The sequence below is a fragment of the Schistocerca piceifrons genome, chromosome 3, assembly GCF_021461385.2.
Source record: "Schistocerca piceifrons isolate TAMUIC-IGC-003096 chromosome 3, iqSchPice1.1, whole genome shotgun sequence".
Taxonomy (NCBI): Eukaryota; Metazoa; Arthropoda; class Insecta; order Orthoptera; family Acrididae; genus Schistocerca; species Schistocerca piceifrons.
The window spans coordinates 927,249,647-927,272,566 of record NC_060140.1 but is presented as its reverse complement, the minus strand read 5'-3'; the positions used below and the strand labels follow the sequence as shown (position 1 = coordinate 927,272,566).

The following is a 22,920-nucleotide window of genomic DNA, read 5'->3' as shown; positions in this document are numbered from 1 at the left end:
TGAGTACTATGGGACTTAGCCGGCCGGGGTGGCCGTGCGGTTCTAGGCACTACAGTCTGGAACCGCGAGACCGCTGTGCTAGCAGGTTCGAATCCTGCCTCGGCCATGGATGTGTGTGGTAGGTTAGTTAGGTTTAGGTAGTTCTAAGTTGTAGTCCCATAGTGCTCAGAGCCATTTGAAATATCGGACTTAACATCTGTGGTCATCAGTCCCCTAGAACTGCTTAAACCTAACTAACCTAAGGACACCACACACATCCATGCCCGAGGCAGGATTCGATCCTGCGACCGCAGCGGTCGCGCGGTTCCAGACTGAAGCGTGTATAACCGCTCGGCCACTTCGGCCGGCGGTTGCTTAGATGGTAGAGCACTTGCCCGCGAAGGTCAAAGGTCCCGAGTTCGAGTCTCGGTCCAGCACACAGTTTTAGTCTGTGGCATATTATATTGAGTGGGACCTTAGACATTTTGTTCTCGTCCACAAGCACGTAATTAAGATTCTTTTGCCCCGCTGTGGCAGTGAGCCTGGGGATGATGTCGACGGGCATCGTGCTGGCGTGGTCGTCGCCGGCGGTGCCCAAACTCCCCCACCTGACGGCCGCCGAGGCGTCGTGGGTGGGGTCTCTGCCGTCGCTGGCGGCGGCGCTGGGTCCCTGGGTGGGCGGCTGGGCGGCGGACCGCGTGGGGCGGCGCACCACGACGCTGATTGCAATGCTGCCCATCAGCGCCAGCTGGGTCGCGCTCATGTTCGTCGAGTACTCTCCCACCTGGCTCTGCGTCGTGCGCTTCATCTCGGGGCTCGGTATCGGCGTCGGAAACCCAGCGCTCAACATGTATGGTGCCGAGATCTTCCAGGTATGAGTGTTTGGGAGTGTCTATCAAGTCCTCTCGGTAATAAACAGAAAACTGAGAACATCTTACGTAACGATCAGTTTGGCTTTAGGAAAGGTAAAGGTACCAGAAAGACCCTGCTGGAGTTACGCCTGATAATTCAAGCAACACTAAAGAAATACTCTGAGGGGACAAAAGTCATAGGATAGCGACATGCACTGTAACTGGGTAACCTCTTTTGATGCTCGTCAATTGTCAGGATGAGCATTTTGCAAAGGGTATTTGATTCTGAAGCATTATGTCAGGGTGAAAAACACTAAATAAATTGAAACTTCCTGGCAAATTAAAACCGTGTGCCCCACCGAGACTCGAACTCGGGACCTTCGCCTTTCGCAGGCAAGTGCTCTACCATCTGAGCTACCGAAGCACGACTCACGCCCGCTACTCGCAGCTTTACTTACGCCAGTATCTCGTGTCCTACCTTCCAAACTTTACAGAAGCTCTCCTGCAAACCTTGCAGAACTAGCACTCGTGAAAGAAAGGATACTGCGGAGAGTTTGCAAGGTAGGAGACGAGATACTGGCAGAAGTAAAGCTGTGAGTAGTGGGCGTGAGTCGTGCTTCGGTAGCTCAGTTGGTAGAGCACTTGCCCGCGAAAGGCAAAGGTCCCGAATTCGAGTCTCGGTCGGGCACACAGTTTTAATCTGCCAGGAAGTTTCACATCAGCGCACACTCCGCTGCAGAGTGAAAATCTCATTCTGGAAACATCCCCCAGGCTGTGGCTAAGCCATGTCTCCGCAATGTCCTTTCTTTCAGGAGTGCTAGTTCTGCAAGTTTCGCAGGAGAGCTTCTGTAAAGTTTGGAAGGTAGGAGACGAGATACCGGCAGAAGTAAAGCTGTGAGTACCAAGCGTGAGTCGTGCTTCGGTAGCTCAGTTGGTAGAGCACTTGCCCGCGAAAGGCAAAGGTCCCGAGTTCGAGTCTCGGTCGGGCACACAGTTTTAATCTGCCAGGATGTTTCATATCAGCGCACACTCCGCTGCAGAGCGAAAATCTCATTCTGGAAACGTCAATACTAACTGAAAGCTGACGCCCTTTAAGAAAATGACTCCTACTGGAAAAATCACTAAATAGATTGGCCGTCACCAAAATAGGTACATCATGGTGTAGGTTTTAGTTCTGAGTAACTATTATTTTTCGGCATTTGTTTGGTCTTGGTTACAGCAGATGTTTTTTTTTATTTTTTACTAATAACCGGGTTAAAAAACAGAAATGTCAATTAATTATCCATAATAGCAGTACAAAAAATGTTTGGTTTTCAAATAAACCTTTTTTTAAAAATAGTAATTTTCATTCCCTAAATTTCCATTGCTTTAAAATGTTGCATTATTATAGGAAATGGAAAGGCGGTCAATACTACTTTAATAACAAAAACGAGCAACACACATGGCATAAGAACTGGTAAGGCATTGCTGATGCAATGATGGAACTGTCAGCATTTGACGTGGTATTTCGATGGCATGCGTGTACATACGGTGTGCGAGACACTCCCCATCTGGTCTATATTGTAGTTTCTCCTCGTCGTCGTCGGAATTTTGTCGTATTACATAATGGCTTCATCCCTAGTATGGAAGTATTTTGTGAAGTGCGGTATCGATGAAGTGCAACGCCCCATTTGCTTTAAAAGATTCGGCCTAATAACGGGAGGAGCTACAACAGACTTGCGACACCACATAAGGAGAAAACTTAAAATTTAATAGTTCGTTCATAATTGACAATAAAAATAGAAAGTAGTTGATGTCTTTCCAGTGTCTACGTGATATCCCCTTATTTGCTTGTAGGTCTTGGAGATGACCAAATTAACACAACAGATATAATTCTTCAACGTCAGGTTTCATCCTTCAGCACTGAATACTCGCAACGCCCAAAAGAGCTTTGATTCTCTATTACAGCATGATTTTTGAGCAGATCTACGTCATGACATCCTGGTAATCAGGCTCGTCGTCCCTCTTTCCTGGCAGGAAATAAAGAAGATGAATGTAAATAAACAGCACACTGCTTGTAAACTTCTGCGCATATTACTTGTAAATAAGCTGGAAAACAGCAATGCTAGACAAGGCGGTAAACAAGTTTACTTCCATATTTCCTTAAGATGGCTTCTCCTGTCCCAGGTTTCCTACCTCGAATTACTCAGTGGAGCATTCTCTGTATCCTGCTACAATTTTGCACGCTCTTACGGAAACAGTATGTAGAGCAGTGATTAAAGCCAAAGGAGGCGATTTTGAAGAGAGTAAAATTTGACTGCGTGCATTTTTCTTTTTTTTTGGTCATCATTCTTCTTACTGGTTTGATTCAGCCTGCCACAAACTCCTCACCTGTGCTAACCTCTTCATCTCAGAGCAACACTTCCAACCTATGTCCTCAATTAGTTGCTGGATGTATTCCAAACTGTCTTCCTCTACAGTTTTTGTCCTCTACAGCTCCCTCTAGTACCATGGAAGTCATTCCCTCATGTCTTAACAGATGTCCTATCATCCTGTCCCTTATCCTTATCAGTGTGTTCCACACATTCCTTCCCTCTCCGATTCTGCTCCTCATCCCTTACCTTATCAGTCCACCTGATTTTCAACTTTCGTCTGAAGCTCCACATTTCAAATGCTTCAATTCTCTTCTGTTCCGGTCTTCCCGCAGTCCATGTTTCACTACCATACAATGCTGTAATCCAGACATACATTCTCAGAAATTTCTTCCTCAAATTTAGGCTAATATATGATATTAGTAGACCTCTCTTGGCCAGGAATGTTCTTTTTGCCATTGTTAGTCTTCTTTTGATGTCTTGCTTGCTCCGTCCGTCATTGGTTATTTTACTGCCTAGGTAGCAGAATTCCTTAACTTCATCTACTTCGTGACCATCAATCCTGTTTCTCGCTGTTCTCATTTCTACTACTTCTCATTACCTTAGTCTTTCTTCGATTTACTCTCAATCCATACCCTGCACTCATTAGACTGTTCATTCCGTTCTGCAGATATTGTAATTCTTCTTCACTTTCGCTCAGGATATCAATGTCATCAGCGAATGGAATCATTGATATCCTTTCACCATGAACTTTAATTCCACTCCTGAACCTTTCTTTTATTTCCATTATTGCTTCCTCGATGTACTGATTGAACAGAAGGGGCGAAAGACTACATCCTTGTCTCACACCCTTTTTATAACGAGCGCTTCGTTTTTGGTCGTCCACTCTTATTATTCCCTCTTGGCTGTTGTACATATTGTATATGACCCGTCTCTCCCTATAACTTACCCCCACTTTCCTCAGAATTTCGAACATCTTGCAATATTTTACTTTGTCAGACGTATGAAAATTGGAACTAGAAATGTTAGAAATACTTACACGTCAGACTTGGAATCTTTTATTGAAACTAAATACATGCAGTCAAAATGTACTCTCCTCAAAACAGCCTCCTTTGGCTTTAATCTCTGCTCTGCATTCGCGAGACATTCTTGCTGTCACCTTCATCAGGGTTTCCTCGGTGATATGCCGCCATTCCTCTTGTAGTCTGGTCCAGAGGCGATGAACGTTTGTATTAGGCCTTGATTTAACTGCTCTATCCAAGAGATTCCAAGCAGTTCAGTAGGATTATAGTCAGGGGATTGGGACGGCCAGATCATATTTTTCAGTTCCTTCTTTGCCAAATACACTTTTCACAGTTTTTAAGTGAGTTTAAGGTTGTTATATAGCTGTAGGACGAATACGTTGCCAATCAAACGTCTTCCACATGGCTTTGCTTGATACTGTAGAATACGACGGTAATCCTCTTTCTTCATTGTTCTGTTTATTTGTAGAAGATCATCGGTCTTACCGCCACCAAAACATCCCCAGACCATGAGAGAACCCTTTCCATGCTTTAATGTTGGTGATACACATTGGTGTAACATTCGTTCACCTGGCAAGCGGCGAGAAAACTCGCATCGCTTTGTGCGAAAGACCTCAAATTCGGTTTCGGTAGTGAAAAGTAACTTTTTCCATTGATTTACTGCCCAACTTTCACGTTGTCTGCTCATAGCCTCTCCTGCCTGCTATTACCCGTCAGTAATGGTTTCTCAGCCGCCGCACGCCCGTTAAGGTTCACTGCCTGAAGACGTCTTTTCAAAGTACTGACACTCACCGGATTTCCCCTATTAAGGTTGAGTTCTCCCACTAAAACTGGCGCTGTTTTTGAAATTGTAAAATTGTGTTAAGGTCTTATGGGACAAAACAGTTGAGGTCATCGGTCCCTAAGCTTACATACTACTTAATCCAACTTAAACTAACTTACACTAAGGGCCACACACACACACACACACACACACACACACACACACACACACACACACACACACACACACACACACACATGCCCGAGGGAGGACTCGAACCTCCGACAGGGTGAGCCGCGCGAACCATGACAAGACGCCCAAGACCGCGCGGCTACCCTGCGCGGCTGGCTCTGTTTTGAATCCATCACGTTTACTTCTGACTACTATTTATTTGTCATCACTTTTTGATGTGACTTTTGGCCCACCCTTTCGAGATCGATCCATATTTCGAGATCGATCCATATTCTGGCCAGTATCCGCATGATTTTGCAAGGTATAATGGACACACCCCAAGGAAACATGTTCTTGGAGTGCTGATTGTCGTATAGTAAGACCGGATGCACGAAAAGACACAATTTCAGAACGTTTTTCTGTTGAAAGCTCCTTTCTTCGTCCCATTATCGATGTTTACAATGAGCAAACTCCCACTCTTTTATATCTCGTGAAAAAATCCAAGACCATCTCTTACCTGTATCCGTGTTTACAGATTTATTGACGTCCTATGAACGCCGCCTAGTGAGGAAAATAAGCGGCATGCAATGCTTGGAACGCGAAGAGCATAGCAACGGAAAGTTGTGTTTTGAGAGGCTCTGAGCACTATGGGACTTAACATCTGAGGTCATCAGTCCCCTAGAACTTAGAACTATTTAAACCTAACTAGCCTAAGGACATCACACACATCCATGCCCGAGGCAGGACTCGAACATGCGACTGTAGCGGTCGCTACTCTTAAACGTTATATTGAGCATGACACTGGGGAACAATATGGCTAATACACACATGAATCTGATAACTAGATTTTTTATTTTACTTTCGGGGTGGTCGAAAATTTTTGAGCGATGTTATATACAGGGTGAGTCACCTATCATTTCCGCTGGATATATTTCGTAAATCACATCAAATACTGACGAATCGATTCCACAGACCGAACGTGAGGAGAGGGGCTAGTGTAATTGGTTAATACGAACCATAAAAAAATGCACGGAAGTATGTTTTTTAACACAAACCAACGTTTTTTTAAATGTAACCCCGTTAGTTTTGTTAGCACATCTGAACATATAAACAAATACGTAATCAGTGCCGTTTGTTGCATTGTAAAATGTTAACTACATCCGGAGATATTGTAAACTAAAGTTGACGCTTGAGTACCACTCCTCCGCTGTTCGATCGTGTGTATCGGAGAGCACCGAATTACGTAGGGATCCAAAGGGAACGGTGATGGACCTTAGGTACAGAAGAGACTAGAACAGCACATTACGTCCACACGCTAACACCTTTTTATTGGTCTTTTTCACTGACGCACATGTACATTACCATGAGGGGTGAGGTACACGTACACACGTGGTTTCCGTTTTCAATTACGGAGTGGAATAGAGTGTGTACCGACATGTCAGGCCAATAGATGTTGAATGTGGTGGCCATCATTTGCTGCACATAATTGCAATCTCTGGCGTAATGAATGTCGTACACGCCACAGTACATCTGGTGTAATGTCGCCGCAGGCTGCCACAATACGTTGTTTCATATCCTCTGGGGTTGTAGGCACGTCACGGTACACATTCTCCTTTAACGTACCCCACAGAAAGAAGTCCAGAGGTGTAAGATCAGGAGAACGGACTGGCCAATTTATGCGTCCTCCACGTCCTATGAAACGTCCGTCGAACATCCTGTCAAGGGTCAGCCTAGTGTTAATTGCGGAATGTGCAGGTGCACCATCATGCTGATACCACATACGTCGACGCGTTTCCAGTGGGACATTTTCGAGCAACGTTGGCAGATCATTCTGTAGAAAGGTGATGTATGTTGCAGCTGTTTGGGCCCCTGCGATGAAGTGAGGACCAATGATGTGGTCGCCAATGATTCCGCACCATACATTTACAGTCCACGGTCGCTGTCGCTCTACCTGTCTGAGCCAGCGAGGATTGTCCACGGACCAGTAATGCATGTTCCGTAGATTCACTGCCCCGTGGTTCGTGAAACCCGCTTCATCGGTAAACAGGTAGAACTGCAACGCGTTCTCTGTTAATGCCCACTGACAGAACTGCACTCGATGATTAAAGTCATCACCGTGTAATTGCTGATGTAGCGACACATGAAACGGGTGAAAGCGGTGACATGCAGTATGCGCATGACACTACTTTGACTCAGTCCACCGGCTCTCGCAATGCCCCGTGTATTCATGTGTGGGTTCATGGCAACAGCAGCTAACACACCAACTGCACCCGCTTCTCCTGGGACGAGCCTGTTTCGGATCCGTTTGCGTGCTACGACCATACCTGTTGCATACAGTTGGCGGTAGATGTTTTGCAATGTGCGGCACGTTGGATGCTCTCTGTCCGGGTACCGTTCTGCATACACCCTGCAGGCTTGAGCTGCATTTCGTCGACACTCGCCATAGCTGAGTATCATCTCCGCCTTTTCAATCGTCAACTTTAGGTTACAATATCTCCGGATGTAATTAACATTTTACAATGCAACAAACGGCACTGATCACGTATTTGTTTATATGTTCAGATGTGCTAACAAAACTAATGTGGTTCCATTTAAAAAAAACGTAGGTTTGTGTTAAAAAACATACTTCCGTGCATTTTTGTATGGTTGGTATTAAACAATTACACTAGCCCCTCTCCTCACGTTCGGTCTGTGGAATCGGTTCGTCAGTATTTGATGTGGTTTACGAAATATATCCAGCGGTAACGTTAGGTGACTCACCCTGTATATACAGGGTGTTTGACTGAATGTATTTGCCCTTGTAAGTTACGTGGTAATAGGCGACGGAAATATTTATTGCGGTAGGGCACCATAAGAAACGTTACACTGTCTGCGGAGCTATGAACATAGTTTTTGTGTTATTATCCAAAGAGTACAGCAAAAAGACACAATTTTTAAAATGGAGCACTAGTTGTTTCTATCATGTACTGGAATCAGTAACACCAGCTGTGTGTACGTCAGTTTAGGTTACATTCCTATCACTTCTAGTTTGGGAGCTACAACCCTTCAAAGTTTCAGGGGCAGATACCACACACGCTGCACATAACGCAATGCGCCTTCTAAACGTGGTGTCGCCGAGTTGTAACGTCGCTGGTGTCACGGAGCGCGAAGCTTCCTCAATCCTCTGTTAGACTACCGACTGTCGCCACACACGGCCGTATACCCGACAGTTCGAGCCACACAAACTAACAGAGGTCAATATTCCACAGTTAGTGACATCAGATGAAGATGGTATACACGAACAACGAGTACGTTCACATGTTGCTGATGCTCGGCGAGTGCCGACATGATGCCACTGAGGCAACCATGGCGTACTCCATGAGATATCCTAGGCGAAGAGCTCCGGCAGCCATTACATTGTTACGTGCCAAACAACGACTTCGGGAAACAGGTAGCTTGGTAATATGCTGCAGTAACAGTCGAAGAACTGCGAGAAGTGAGGAGATGGAGGTGTTTATTTTAGCTGCAGTACACCACTATCCTCATGTCAGCTTACATTCTTATCAGTTTTAGTTTGGGAGCTACAACCCTTCAAAGTTTCAAGGGCAGATACCACACACTGTACATAATACATGGCTGTGTGGTGGGTGATGGATGTTCTGGCAGGGGGGAAGTTGATTTAAATGAGATGTTCAAATGTGTGTCCATGTTCCTGAATGCACAATGCAATGCGACCTCTAAAGGATCTGCAGACGAGATATAACATCGCCGGTGTCACGGAGCAACATGCGTCATCGATGCGCCGTTTTAGATCGTCTGGGGATGTGGGCTCAATGACATAAATACGATCCTTTAGATGTCCCCACAAAAAGAAATCTAATGGTGTTAAATCGGGTGACCTTGTGGGCCATGAATGAGGACCATGGTGCCCCAACCACCTTCCTGAAAACCTGTTGTTCAGTTCTTCCACAACAGCACGAGCATAATGGGCTGGGTGATCATCGGGCTCCATCCACATATGGACTCTCGTGTGTAGACACACATGTTCAAGGAGACCACCCAAACTGTCGACTATAAACGCGCGATATAACTCACCCGTCAGCGTACCTGGGAAGTTGTGTGGACCGACGATTTCAAAACAAGGTTCAAATGGCTCTGAGCACTATGGGACTTAACATCTATGATCATCAGTCCCTAAAACTTAGAACTACTTAAACCTAACTAACCTAAGGACATCACACAACACCCAGTCATCGCGAGGCAGACAAAAACCCTCACCCCGCTGGGAATCGAACCCGGGAACCCGGGCGTGGGAAGCGAGAACGCTACCGCACGACTACGAGCTGCGGACGACGACGACGATTTCATCCCCAAGGATTCCACACCATACATTAATAGACCACCTACGTTGACGGTCGACAAGTAGTACCCACAGAGGATTGTCAGTGGCCCAGTAGTGCAAAATGGCTCTGAGCACTGTGGGACTTAACACCTGAGGTCATCAGTCTCCTAGAACTTAGAACTACTTAAACCTAACTAACCTAAGGACATCACAAACATCCATGCCCGAGGCAGGATTCGAACCTGCGACCGTAGCGGTCGCGCGGTTCCTGACTGAAGCGCCTAGAACCGCTCGGCCACTCTGGCCGGCCCCAGTAGTGCACGTTCTGGCGATTCACTGCACCATAATTTGTGAACGTGGACTCATCAGGGAACATAACACCTTATAAAGACTCCAGCGCGAAATTATGCATGACCCATTCACAGAATATAACTCTCGCACGGAAATCATTCTCATGCAGCTCCTGGGTCACTGATAGGCGGTACAGGTGAAACCTGTGACTGTGTACACAGATGTGAGGGTGACACCAGCGACTGCAGCAACGGCTTGTAAGCTGACATGAGGTTCGTGGTGTACTGCAGCTAAAACAAACACCTCCGTCTCCTCACTTCTTGCAGTTCTTCGTCTGCGGTGCATTACCAAGCTGCCTGTTTCCCAAAGTCGTTGTTCGGCACGTAAGAATGCAATGGTGGCCGGAGTCTGCCGCCTAGGATATCTCATGGCGTACGCCATGCCTGCTCCAGTGGCATCGTGTCGGCACTCGCCGAGCATTAGCAACATGTCATACTCCTTGTTCGTGTATGCCATCTTCATCTGATGTCAGTAACTGGGGTATATTGAGCCCCGTTTGTTTGTGTGGCTCGAACTGTCGAGTATACAGCTGTGTGCGGCGGCAGTCGGCAGTCTAACAGTGCATCGAGGAAGCTTCTCGCTCCGTGAAACCGGCGATGTTACAACTCGGGCGCACCACATTTAGAAGGCGCATTCCGTTATGCGCAGCGCGTGTGGTATCGGCCCCTGAAACTTTGAAGGGTTGTAGCTCCCACACTAAAAGAGATAGGAATATAATCTAAATTGATGTATACACAGCTGGTGTTACTGATTATAGTGCATTATAGAAACACCTAGCGTCCCATTTAAAAAATTGTATCTTTTTGCTGTAACTCTTTGGATAATTGGAACCGCAAGACCGCTACGGTCGCAGGTTCGAATCCTGCCTCCGGCATAGATGTTTGTGATGTCCTTAGGTTAGTTAGGTTTAACTAGTTCTAAGTTCTAGGGGACTAATGACCTCAGCAGTTGAGTCCCATAGTGCTCAGACCCATTTGAACCATTTCTTTGGATAATAACAGAACAAACTATGTTCATAGCTCCGCAGACAATGTAACGTTTCTTATGGTGACCTACCGCAATAAATATTCCCGTCGCCTATTACTACGTAACTTACAGGGGCAAACATATTTAGTGAAACACCCTGTATATAATAAATGTTGGTTCTGTCACGCTCGCCAATGTAATGCTGGCTTTGTTTTGACTGGTGTGCAATTTTTTTAAAGGTTTTTGAAATTTAGAAATATAATTTTCGTGAAACAAGGTTGCATAAAATACATTTTATCCTCGTTTACCTGTCTCATCACGTCTAGAATCCGTTGTTGGAGAGCAGGAAAGTTTGGTGACACATGACTCTGTTTGAGTTTAGTTTCAAAGCAATGAAATAATCTGCATAATAATAACAGTGATAATAGGACTTCGCAAGGAACATTGAACTGCAGGCTAGACTTGTATATATGAAAATGCTTATGGCGTTTAATCGTTGTGTCAACTAACCAATCTGTTCCAAGTAATTACCAGGCTGAAGAGACATGAAAGCTTCCTGGATTTGTACCTCATGGGGCTGATTACACTATTTCGAGTAAAATCCACAGAGTAATTTAAGAATTTACCTATTATTTAATTAGTAATTGCTATACCAGTAATCTATACGGAACCTTATTGTCTGGAACCTCTAACGGGAAGGGCTAAAGTGAGTTTTACATCACCTTTGCATTTTCTAAACAACTGAATTACGAAAATTCCATCAAGGGTTTTTTTTTTTTTTTTTTTTTTTTTTTACCTGGAGATTTCATGATTTATTATAATTTAATTACTCCCTATCTGCAGGCAAACATCAGGGGTGCGCTGTCTATGGTACAACAGCCGTCGATAACCACGGGCTTCATGATCGACTACTGCATCGGCCCCTTCGTCTCGTACACTACCCTAGCAGCCATAGGTCTCAGTGCAACTCTCTTGTTTCTGGTGACCTTCTTCTGGGCGCCAGAGTCGCCCTACTACCTGCTGGCCAAGGGCAGGGATGAAGACGCCGCGGAATCTCTCCGGCGACTGCGAGACGACAACAGCGACATCTCTTCTGAGCTTCAGAGGATGAAGGTACGCGTTTCATATCATCAGTACTCATCGTAACTTCAGCCTAATTTTTTCTTGACCCTTGCAGGACTTAGTGGTTACAAACGTCACCTGCAACCAATTCATCCTCTCCCCCCTTTCATATCCCTCAAAATACATTAACTATTGCCTTGTTTTTTTTTATTGGTTATGTATACGTGGTAAAATCACAAATACGACATAAGAAGTATACTTGTACAAGAGAAAAAGACTTTATCAAGCTATTAAATTACCTTATGCCAGACAGCCGCAACAGTAAATTACATGAAACCCTCCCGCTACAAATGTTACTACTGTGTGCGAGATACTAGCCTCTTCTGTATAAGATTGGAGCCCATGTGGAAGTTGTAGCTGGTTCTTAAGGCACCGGAAAAAATCCAAAATTCTGCAAATTGTGGTAATATGGTCGAGGTAATGTTGGCTGAAGTGGATTGCTACTGCACATGACTAGGACATTAAGGCTGAGACAATTAAGTGACATATATGAAATTTCACGATGTATGCCAGTCATTTTATTCACGACTTTGGTATTGATCAAAATAACAAAACCATAATCACAGCTATCAACGATGAATAATGTGCACGCAAGATAAAAAAATTGGTTCAAATGGCTCTGAGCACTATGGGACTCAACTGCTGTGGTCATTAGTCCCCTAGAACTTAGAACTAGTTAAACCTAACTAACCTAAGGACATCACAAACATCCATGCCCGAGGCAGGATTCGAACCTGCGACCGTAGCGGTCTTGCGGTTCCAGACGGCAGCGCCTTTAACCGCACGGCCACTTCGGCCGGCACACGCAAGATAATCTACACATGTTACAAGAATACTTTTCATGCACAATGATGAAATGTTCAAATGTGTGTGAAATCTTATGGGACATAACTGCTAAGGTCATCAGTCCCTAAGCTTACACACTACTTAACCTAAATTGTCCTAAGGACAAACACACACACCCATGCCCGAGGGAGGATTCGAACCTCCGCCGGAACCGGCCACACAGTCCAATACTGCAGCGCCTGAGACCGCTCGCCTAATCCCGCGCGGCCATGCACAATGGACAATAAATAACACTAGTCTGCATTTCAAAACTTTTTGTCACATGATTTGTTGAAAGTAGGTGTTCTTGAATCAATTTTTTATGCTGATTCCTGAAATAACTTTTATTTTTATCTATCACTTTAGTTTTTCAGCAACATAGGAAGTAATATTTTGACGATTTTAACTTTTGAGCCTACAGATATATTCTAACACAATTTCACACACTATGAGTATTTAATCAAAACATATTTAAAAAATAAAACTACTACTACTACCACTACGTGATCAGGCCCAGTGGATCGCACGCATCTATAAGTGTTTTCCTCCACTGTATTCTGTCCATTGCTGCTATCCGCCATTCGTCCACATTTATTGACATCTGTTTTAAATCTTCATGGAATCCATCCCTCCAACGCTTCTTGGGTCTCCCTGGCGGTCTCTTTCCTGTAGGTGTGAAGTCCAGGAGCTTCCGAGACCATCTGTGATCCTCCATCCGGGCCACATGGCCGGCCCACTGCATTCGTTTGGCTTTGACAGCTCCTGCTATGTTGGGCTGCTGGTATAGTTCCTCAAGCTCTCGGTTGTATCTGATCCTCCATTCCCCTGTATCTGCATCCAGAACCGGACCGAAGATCTTCCGAAGCACTTTTCTCTCAAAGACAAGGAGATTATGGAAGTCCTGTTTCCGGATACTCCATGTCTCACAGCCATATAGAACAACAGGCTGGATCAGGGTTTTGTGCAGTCGAATCTTGAACTGTCTGGAGAGAGATTTGGACCGAAGCAGTTGTGCTGGGCTGTGGTAAGATCGGTTTCCTGCTTGTATTCTGGCATTGATCTCTGCTTCACATGACGAGTTCTCAGTGAAAAGTGCCCCTAGGTATTTGAACTCTTGCGCTCTCTTGTAGGAATGGTCCCCAACCTGCAGTGATTGCAGATGATCAGCAGTCTGACAATGACCACGCGTCATAACGAGGTACTCTGTCTTAGCTTCGTTTATGTTTAGCAAAAAAAATGGTTCAAATGGCTCTGAGCACTATGGGACTTAACATCTATGGTCATCAGTCCCCTAGAACTTAGAACTACTTAAACCTAACTAACCTAAGGACAGCACACAACACCCAGCCATCACGAGGCAGAGAAAATCCCTGACCCCGCCGGGAATCGAACCAGGGAACCCGGGTGTGGGAAGCGAGAACGCTACCGCACGACCACGAGATGCGGGCGTTTATGTTTAGCCCAAATTTGCTGGCAGCCTCCTTTAGTGCTTTGGTCATTTGCTCCAACTCCTCTTCCGACCTAGAGAGTAAACAGATGTCGTCTGCATAGGCTAAGTATGCCGGTCTCTTTCCTTCGATTTCAATCCCTTCGTTCTCTTGGAAGGTCTCGCGTACAATCTTCTCGAGGGCAAAGTTGAACAGGATAGGGGACAACCCATCTCCTTGCCTGAGTCCTGTCACAATTTCAAATTCCTCAGTTACGCGATTTCCCATCTTCACCTTTGCACGTGTTTCGTTCAGACAGATCTTTATAAGATTGATGAGTTCCTCTGCTATGCCAAACTCCCTTAAACAGTTGAGCAGGCTCTTGCGATGTATGCAGTCATAGGCCTTCTTAAAATCAACGAATAAAATATGCAAATCTTTGCCATATTCACCCAGTTTCTCATTTAAAAATACTCTGTAGAACTACCCTAATTTATTTCGTGACTGCCATGTATAAAAACAAGAAGTCAACAATGTTTCATTAATTTTTAAACTTTCTCTTCTTTGACTTCCTTGCAGATCCTTGCATATGATGAATATCCCTCTTCAACATCCAACACTAGACGAACATCACAACTGCAGTCCAGTTCTCATGTTATCTCCTCTCAATCTTAACATCTTGGTGTTTCTCCCTTCTATTCACTATAATGTCCCAAATTTTCCGGAAAGTAGTTCTACATCTACATCTACGTGATTACTCTGCTATTCACAATAAAGTGCCTGGCAGAGGGTTCAATGAACCACCTTCAAGCTGTCTCTCTACCGTTCCACTCTCGAACGGCACGCTGGAAAAACGAGCACTTAAATTTTTCTGTGTAAGCCCTGATATCTCTTATTTTATCGTGATGATCATTTCTCCCTATGTAGGTGGGTGCCAACAGAACGTTTTCGCAATCGGAGGAGAAAACTGGTGATTGAAATTTCATGAGAAGATCCCGTCGCTACGAAAAAGGCCTTTGTTTTAATGATTGTCACTCCAATTCACGTATCATGTCTGTGGCACTATCTCCCCTATTTCGCGATAATACAAAACGAGCTGCCCTTCTTTGTACTTTTTCGATATCATCCGTCAGTCCCACCTGATGCGGATCCCACACCGCACAGCAATACTCCAGAATATGGCGGACAAGCGTGGGGTAAGCAGTCTCTTTAGTAGACCTGTTGCACCTTCTAAGTGTTCTGCCAATGAATCGCAGTCTTTGGTTTGCTCTACTCACAATATTATCTATGTGATCGTTCCAATTTAGGTTATTTGTAATTGTAATCCTTAACTATTTAGCTGAATTTACAGCCTTCAGATTTGTGTGACTTACCGCGTAATCGAAATTTAGCTGATTTCATTTAGTACTCATGTGAATAACTTCATACTTTTCTTTATTCAGGGTCAATTGCCACTTTTCGCACCATACAGATATCTAAATAATTTTGCAAGTCGTTTTCATCATCTGATGAATTTACAAGACGGTAAATGACAGCATCATCTGCAAACACTCTAAGACGGCTACTCAGATTGTCTCCTCTGTCGTTAATATACATCAGGAACAATAGAGGGCCTATAACACTCCTTGGGGAACGCCGGATATTACGTCTGCTTTACTCCATGACTTTCCGTCTGTTACTACGAAGTGTGACCTTTCTGAAAGGAAATCACGAATCCAGTCGCACATCTGAGGCGATACTCCGTAGGCACGCAGTTTGGTTAGAAGACGCTTGTGAGGAACTGTGTCGAAAGCCTTCTGGAAATCTAAAAATATGGAATCAATTTGACATCCCATGCCGATAGCACTTATTACTTCATCGGTGTAAAGAGCTAGTTGTGTTTCACAAGAACGATATTTTCTGAATCCGTGCTGACTACGCGTCAATAAATCGTTTTCTTCGAGGTACTTCATAATGTTCGAATACAGTATATGCTCCAAAACCCTACTGCAAATTGACGTTAGTGATATGGGCCTGTAATTCCACGGATTACTCCTACTTCCTTTTTTGGGTATTGGTGTGACTTGAGCAATTTTCCAGTCTTTAGGTACGGATCTTTCTGTGAGCGAGTGGTTGTGTATAATTGCTAAATATGGAGCTATTTTATCAGCATACTCTGAGAAGAATCTGACTGGTATACAATCTGCCCCGGAGGCCTTGCCTCTATTAAGTGATTTAAGCTACTTTGTTACACCGAGGATATTTACTTCTTTATTTCTCATCTTGGTAGTTGTACTTGATTGGAGTTCAGGAATATTTACTTCGTCTTCTTTGGTGAAGGCGTTTCGGTAAACCGTGTTTAATAACTCTGCTTTAGTGCGAGTGTCATCAGTAATTTACGAGTGTAGGAAGCGGATTTTCACATTCATATTACAGCCAATCATCTTGAAATTTTGCAACATTTTTTCAGTAATGGCCTTCTACTTAGGATCTCTGTTTTCCTCTAGAAAGTTCTCAGTAACTGATGGGAAGGCGACCGATCCGTCTTTTTCTCTCTTCTTCATTGTCTGATCGAACTCATCCTTCATTATGTTCTGTACTTGAGAACCAATAAAAATTCCAGCTTTCAGTTTCTCTTATGTGATGTAGGGAAATTTCTGGCAGAGGTAGTTGAAGCAGGGTCCATCTTGACGTAGGGCCCTAACAAATTTCTTCATTAAGATCAGTTGTATGTGCGGTGGTGGAAGCTCTTGTGAGCACTAGTCGCGTGCATAAACAAAACGATCCTTATGAGGTAACGCCCGACTGATATGCAACAGACCAGACGAACAGGTAACACGGGTATGACCTCAACTGACCAAAGCTACTAGGAAAACAACCGCAGTCTAAGCTTGCTTACGATAGTCTATGGCAGCCTCCGGTAGTTTTACAACTCTACATGTTACACATTGGTACCTGTAACCACAATCTCTTTCTTATACGTGTGTTTTGTATCTGCACACGGCGTAACAACGGCACGATACCGTCACTGTCGGCACATATGAAACTGTACTAGTAGATGATGGTTCGACTACAAAGCCGGGGTACTGAAACCCAGAAGAGGAACGAAAGTCGACGTGCGAGTCAGTCTACGAGGGAGCAGAGAGTCCGAAGACTGTACAAAGACGAGTGCGGGGAAAAACACAAAATGCGGGAAGCGCCAGCGGCAGAACAATAAGTAGCTGGAAACAGAGCGTGGGAAGAGGCGAAGGCCGGGTCTGAGGTAGTTAAAGTCAGCGTAAGGACACACATAGCCACACCATTGCCGCCGAGAGATAAACACACCCGAATCAGTGGTTCGGCCTACACAATGCTTCGTGCGCGCCGTCAGTCACAGCTTGCCACAATACTTTGGAGACTCATGTCAGCACATCCGTGTCCATATCCACTTCTGCTGAAGGGGATACTAAAGCGCGGTTCCAAATGACACTGCTGCTTTCCTTCTAAAGTAAGATACGAGATGTGGCTGTAAAATAACGGGACTGATGTTCACAATTATTAAGGTTTTCCAGGTTATTATGCTGTGGTCGAATGGAGTTCACCTTAAAACCAACGTTTCGTTCTCATCTGCGGATGACATTTTCAAGGGGGATCGTATTTTTTTTAGCGTCCGCTTCACAACGTGGCTCGCTACTGACTACAGCAAAATTCCACTTCCGCGTACTTCCGCGCAGTGGCATGATGTCATATGTTTTGCTGCCGGCCGGTGTGGCCGTGCGGTTGAAGGCGCTTCAGTCTGGAACCGCGTGGCCGCTACGGTCGCAGGTTCGAATCCTGCCTCGGGCATGGATGTGTGTGATGTCCTTAGGTTAGTTAGGTTTAATTAGTTCTAAGTTCTAGGGGACTGATGACCACAGATGTTAAGTCCTATAGTGCTCAGAGCCATTTGAACCATTTTCATATGTGTTGTACACGCGAGCGCAATTGGCCGTTGTCGGCTGCCGTTGTCCGTTGTTGCTGTCACTCCATGGTGGAAGACGTACACATCTTCTTCAGCAACGGAATCCAGAGGTCATTCAGTTTCACTTTCTTCTTCTTACTATCGAAATTCCTGGGGTATTTTACAAAGTCTAAGCCCTCTCTGTAAAACTTTCCGTGTTATCTACTTATGGCTGCCAGTACTTGAATTCTATCGAAATGAATGTCGTGGTTTCCTAGGTGCAGAATTTTCCGTAACAGCTGTTCTGTGAAACTCCCCTGTTCTGTAATTGTCCCTGTGGCCTTCTAGCTGTTTTTTGATCGTTATTTTTCAAGTACCCACGTACACCTTCGCACAACTACACGGAATCAAACAAATTCCTGCTTTTTCCAGCGGTAGCCGAGCATCCTTGGCCGATTTTAGATGATCTCTTATATTCCAAGTAGCTTTCTAGATTACGGCGATGTTCCGCTTTTTCATCGTTTTTCCTAAGCAGTCAGTAACGTCCTTAATGAAGTGCACGAAAACTTTCGATTTCTCCGGCGGTTGAGCGTCGCTATGATTTCTACGCTGTGGTGTTAAGGCCCATTTCACCTTAGCGAACGAGTAAACATTTTCCAGCAGTGCATTGGTGAGATATTTTAATTCTGCGTCAAACAGAGATTTTCATTGTTCTGTCAGGCAACGTCTTTGCGGTGCCTCGCTTTTGTAGTAGGTGGTGGTTCGAGTCTCTAAGGTAACGGTCTGTGTGCGTTGGTTATTGGTAAACCGTGTCGCTCAAGCTACCATCTTCCTTCGACATAAAAGTTTTCTGGTTGTGGTACCGCGTCATAATGTTTAAAACTACTGCTGCTGGAGAAAAACCAACGTTTCGGCCACGGTCGCAGCGGCCTTCTTCTGGGACTCCAGCAACAGTAGTTTTATACATTATGACCTGGTACCACACCCAGAAAACTTTCGTGACTCTGGCCGCGGAAGCCCACGCAATTATATTATCATCTTCCTTCTTGAAAACTATCGCATCAAGAAAATTTAATCTTCTGCCTGACTCCTCCACCATGGTGAACTGTATCTTCGGGCTGATCCGTTGAGATGATTGTGAAAACGACGCAGTCCCTCCCTGCCATGGCGCCAAAAAACAAACGCATCATCGACATACCGGAACCAGGAACTTGGCTTCTTATCTGCAGTTTCTAATGACTGCACCTCGAACTGCTCCGTAAAGAATTTCGATGCAACTAATCTTAAGGGGCTCCCCATAGCGACACCGTTCGTCTTTGCACAGAATTCATCGTTTCATTTGAAATACGTGGTTGTGAAGCAATATTTAAACAGTTCTGCAACATAGGGAGGAAAAATCCGATTCAGCTGTTCCAACACTTAGTTGAGCGTAACGATAGTGAATAGCGATACCATACCAAAACTAAGTAATATCAGTAAATTAAATGGCATAGTGGTATAGCCGGAGAACATGTTGTGGGTAAAAAAAAAACAAAGACTCCAATTTATTGGCAGAACACATGGAAAGCGCAACAGGTCTGCTAAAGAGATTGCTTACCCCAGGCTTGTTCGTCCTCTTCTGGAGTACTGCTGTGCTGTGTGGGATCCACGTCAGATACGACTGACGGTAGATGTCGAAAAAGTTCAGTAAAGAGCAGCTCGTTTTGTACTATCGCGAAGTAGGTGAAAGAGTGCCACACCATGCGACTTTCATCAAGTCTGCAGATTTCAGTCCGTTGAAGCAGTGAAAGCACATCTGGCGCGTATCATCAAGGAGCTCACAGCAGAAAACTTCCAGCCCTGTGTGTAAGCTACAAGCCCCACTGAAGATACAAGATCACCTGAAAACGACCAAGGATGCTCGCCAACCGCCGGAAAAAGCAAGAATTTATAGGATGTAGTTGTGGTGATAGTGGAGGGAATTGTGTTGAGGGTGATAATAACTAAATATGTACCTCGGATGAAACTATGTGATTCCAGAGACCTTTTCAAGTCTCCAACATGTATGAAGTATATATGCAGACTGAAGCAACGAATGAAATTTGGTACGAAGATCGGGATTCGAGCCTAGGTCTCCTGGTCACTAGGCAATGCATTACCATTACACAAGGGTTGAATGGTGGTTATTGCATCTGCCTAGGAAGCAGGAGATCCACGTTCGAAACCCAACCTTCGTCCAAATTTCCATTCATTGCTTCAGTCTGCATATATGAATCAAATATGTATGCTTTGAAATAAAAGGTTTTACATCAGCAGTCCTTTTATAGCTGCACGTCTTGTAGATTAGTTTTTGATGCGCCGGCCGCTGTGGCCCAGCGGTTCTAGGCGCTTCAGTCCGGAAGCGCGCTGCTGCTACGATCGCAGGTTCGAATCCTGCCTCGGGCTTGCATGCGTGTGATGTCCTTAGGTTAGTTACGTTTAAGTACACTACTGGCCATTTAAATTGCTACACCAAGAAGAAATGCAGATGATAAACGGGTATTCATTGGACAAATATATTATACTAGAACTGACATGTGATTACATTTTCATGCAATTTGGGTGCATACATCCTGAGAAATCAGTACCCAGAACAACAACCTCTGGCCGTAATATCAGCCTTGAGACGCCTGGGCATTGAGTCAAACAGATGGCGTGTACAGCTACAGCTGCCCATGCAGCTTCAGCACAATAACACAGTTCATCATGAGTAGTGACTGGCGTATTGTGACGAGTCAGTTGCTTGGCCACCATTGACCCGACGTTTTCAATTGGTGAGACATCTGTAGAAGGTGCTGGCCAGGGCAGCAGTCGAACATTTTCTGTATCCAGAAAAGCCCGTGCAGGACGTGCAGTATGCGTTCGTGCATTTTCCTGCTAAAATATAGGGTTTCGCAGGGATCGAATGAAGGGTAGAGCCACGGGTCGTAACGCATCTGAAATGTAATGTCCACTGCTCAAAGTGCCGTCAATGCGAACAACAGGTGACCGAAACGTGTAACCAATGGCACCCCATACCATCACGCCGGGTGATACGCCAGTATGGCGATGACGAACACACACTTCCAATTTGCGTTCACCGCGATGTCGCCAAACACTGATGCGACCATCGTGATGCAGTAAACAGAACCTGGATTCATCCGAAAAAAAGACGTTTTGCCATTTGCGAACCCAGGTTTGTTGTTCAGTACACCATCGCAGGCGCTCCTGTCTGTGATGCTGCGTCAAGGGTAACCGCAACCATGGTCTCCGAGCTGATAGTCCACGCTGCTGCAAACGTCGTCGAACTGTTCGTGCAGATGGTTGTTGTCTTGCAAACGTACCCATCTGTTGACTCAGTGATCGAGACGTGGGTGCACGATCCGTTACAGCCATGCGGATAAGATGCCTGTCATCTCGACTGCTAGTGATACGAGTCCGTTGGGATCCAGCACGGCTTTCCGTATTACCCTTCCGAACCCACCGATTCCATATTCTGCTAACAGTCATTGGATCTCGACCAACGCGAGCAGCAATGTCGCGATATGATAAACTGCAATCGCGATAGGCTACCATCTGGGCTTTGTAAAAATCGGAAACGTGATGGTAATCATTTCTCCTGCTTATGTCAGCACGTTGTAGGTGTCGCCATCGGCGCGAACCTTGTGTGAATGCTCTGAAAAGCTAATCATTTGCATACCAGAGCATCTTCTTCCTGTCGGTTAAATTTCGCGTCTGTAGCACGTCATCTTCGTGGTGTAGCAATTTTAATGGCCAGTGGTGTTATTATAAGTCTAGGGGACTGATGACCTCAGTTATTAAGTCCCATATTGCTTAGAGCCATTTGAACCATTTGAAATTTTTGATGCGCTCTTGTACTTTGGAGCCAACAGCCCTGAGGCAGTGGTAACGTCAGCTCCCTAGATCACTGAAGTTAAGCACTATCAGGTTTGTCTAGTACTTGGATGGTTGCCCATCTGGGTCTGTCAAGAGCTGTTGGCCATCAGGGTAGACTCAGCCCTTGTGAGACCAATTGGGGAGCTACTTGACTGAGAAGTAGCGGCTCCAGTCACGAAACCTGACAACGGCCTGGAGAGCGGTGCGCCTATCACATGCTCCTCCATATCCGCATCCGGTGATGCTTATCGTGTAGGACACGGCGGTCGGTATCGTTTGCCCTTCTGAGGCCTGTTCGGACGGAAGAGTTCTTGTATGGAAGTTCCACACTAGAAGCACGTCAGTGGGTCTTGAGGAACTTTTGATTGGGACGATGTGTTGGTTTTGCCTTACAGAAAGCTGTGGAAGAGTCCAAGGTGAACGAGGCGTCGGTGCTGGACCTGTTCCGGTCCCGCAGGTGCCGCCGCGCGCTGGCCATCTCGCTGGGCGTGGTGTGCGCCGAGCAGCTGGCGGGCATCAACGCAGTGCTCTTCTACACGCAGAGCATCTTCGACGCCGCTGGCGGCGACGTGGACAGCCGGGTGGCGCCCATCATCGTCAACGGCGCCATGCTGCTCGAGTCGTGCGTCACGCCCTTCCTGGTGGACCGCCTGGGCCGCAGACCCCTGCTCATCTTCTCCTCCACTGGCATGTCCGTCGCCCTGGTGAGGACTCGTCGCTCATTAATGTTTCACTCCTCTGATCATACAGCCGATTCTTATAACAGGTGTTTGGTTTGCACCTGTCCCAGACACGTATGGAGTGGTGCACAGAGTTTATATCCTAAAGCTAATCATAATCTGTATATGCCAGAACTTCGTGATCGTTGCCATTGATTATACACTACTGGCCATTAAAATTGCTACAATACGAAGATGACGTGCTACAGACGCGAAATTTAACCGACGGGAAGAAGATGCTGTGATATGCAAATGATTAG

General features: G+C 45.4%; 1 protein-coding gene across 1 annotated transcript in view; it reads left to right on the top strand.

Annotated features, from left to right (window-relative positions):
- The first annotated feature begins 530 nt into the window (after positions 1-530).
- Positions 531-22,920, top strand: part of LOC124789229 (facilitated trehalose transporter Tret1-like) — a 54,815-nt gene continuing 32,425 nt past the window's right edge. Inside the window, exons 1-3 of the mRNA XM_047256523.1 lie at positions 531-851; positions 11,619-11,888; positions 22,337-22,645. Coding sequence (XP_047112479.1) covers positions 531-851; positions 11,619-11,888; positions 22,337-22,645 — 900 coding nt within the window. The remainder of the gene's footprint in view (positions 852-11,618; positions 11,889-22,336; positions 22,646-22,920) is intronic.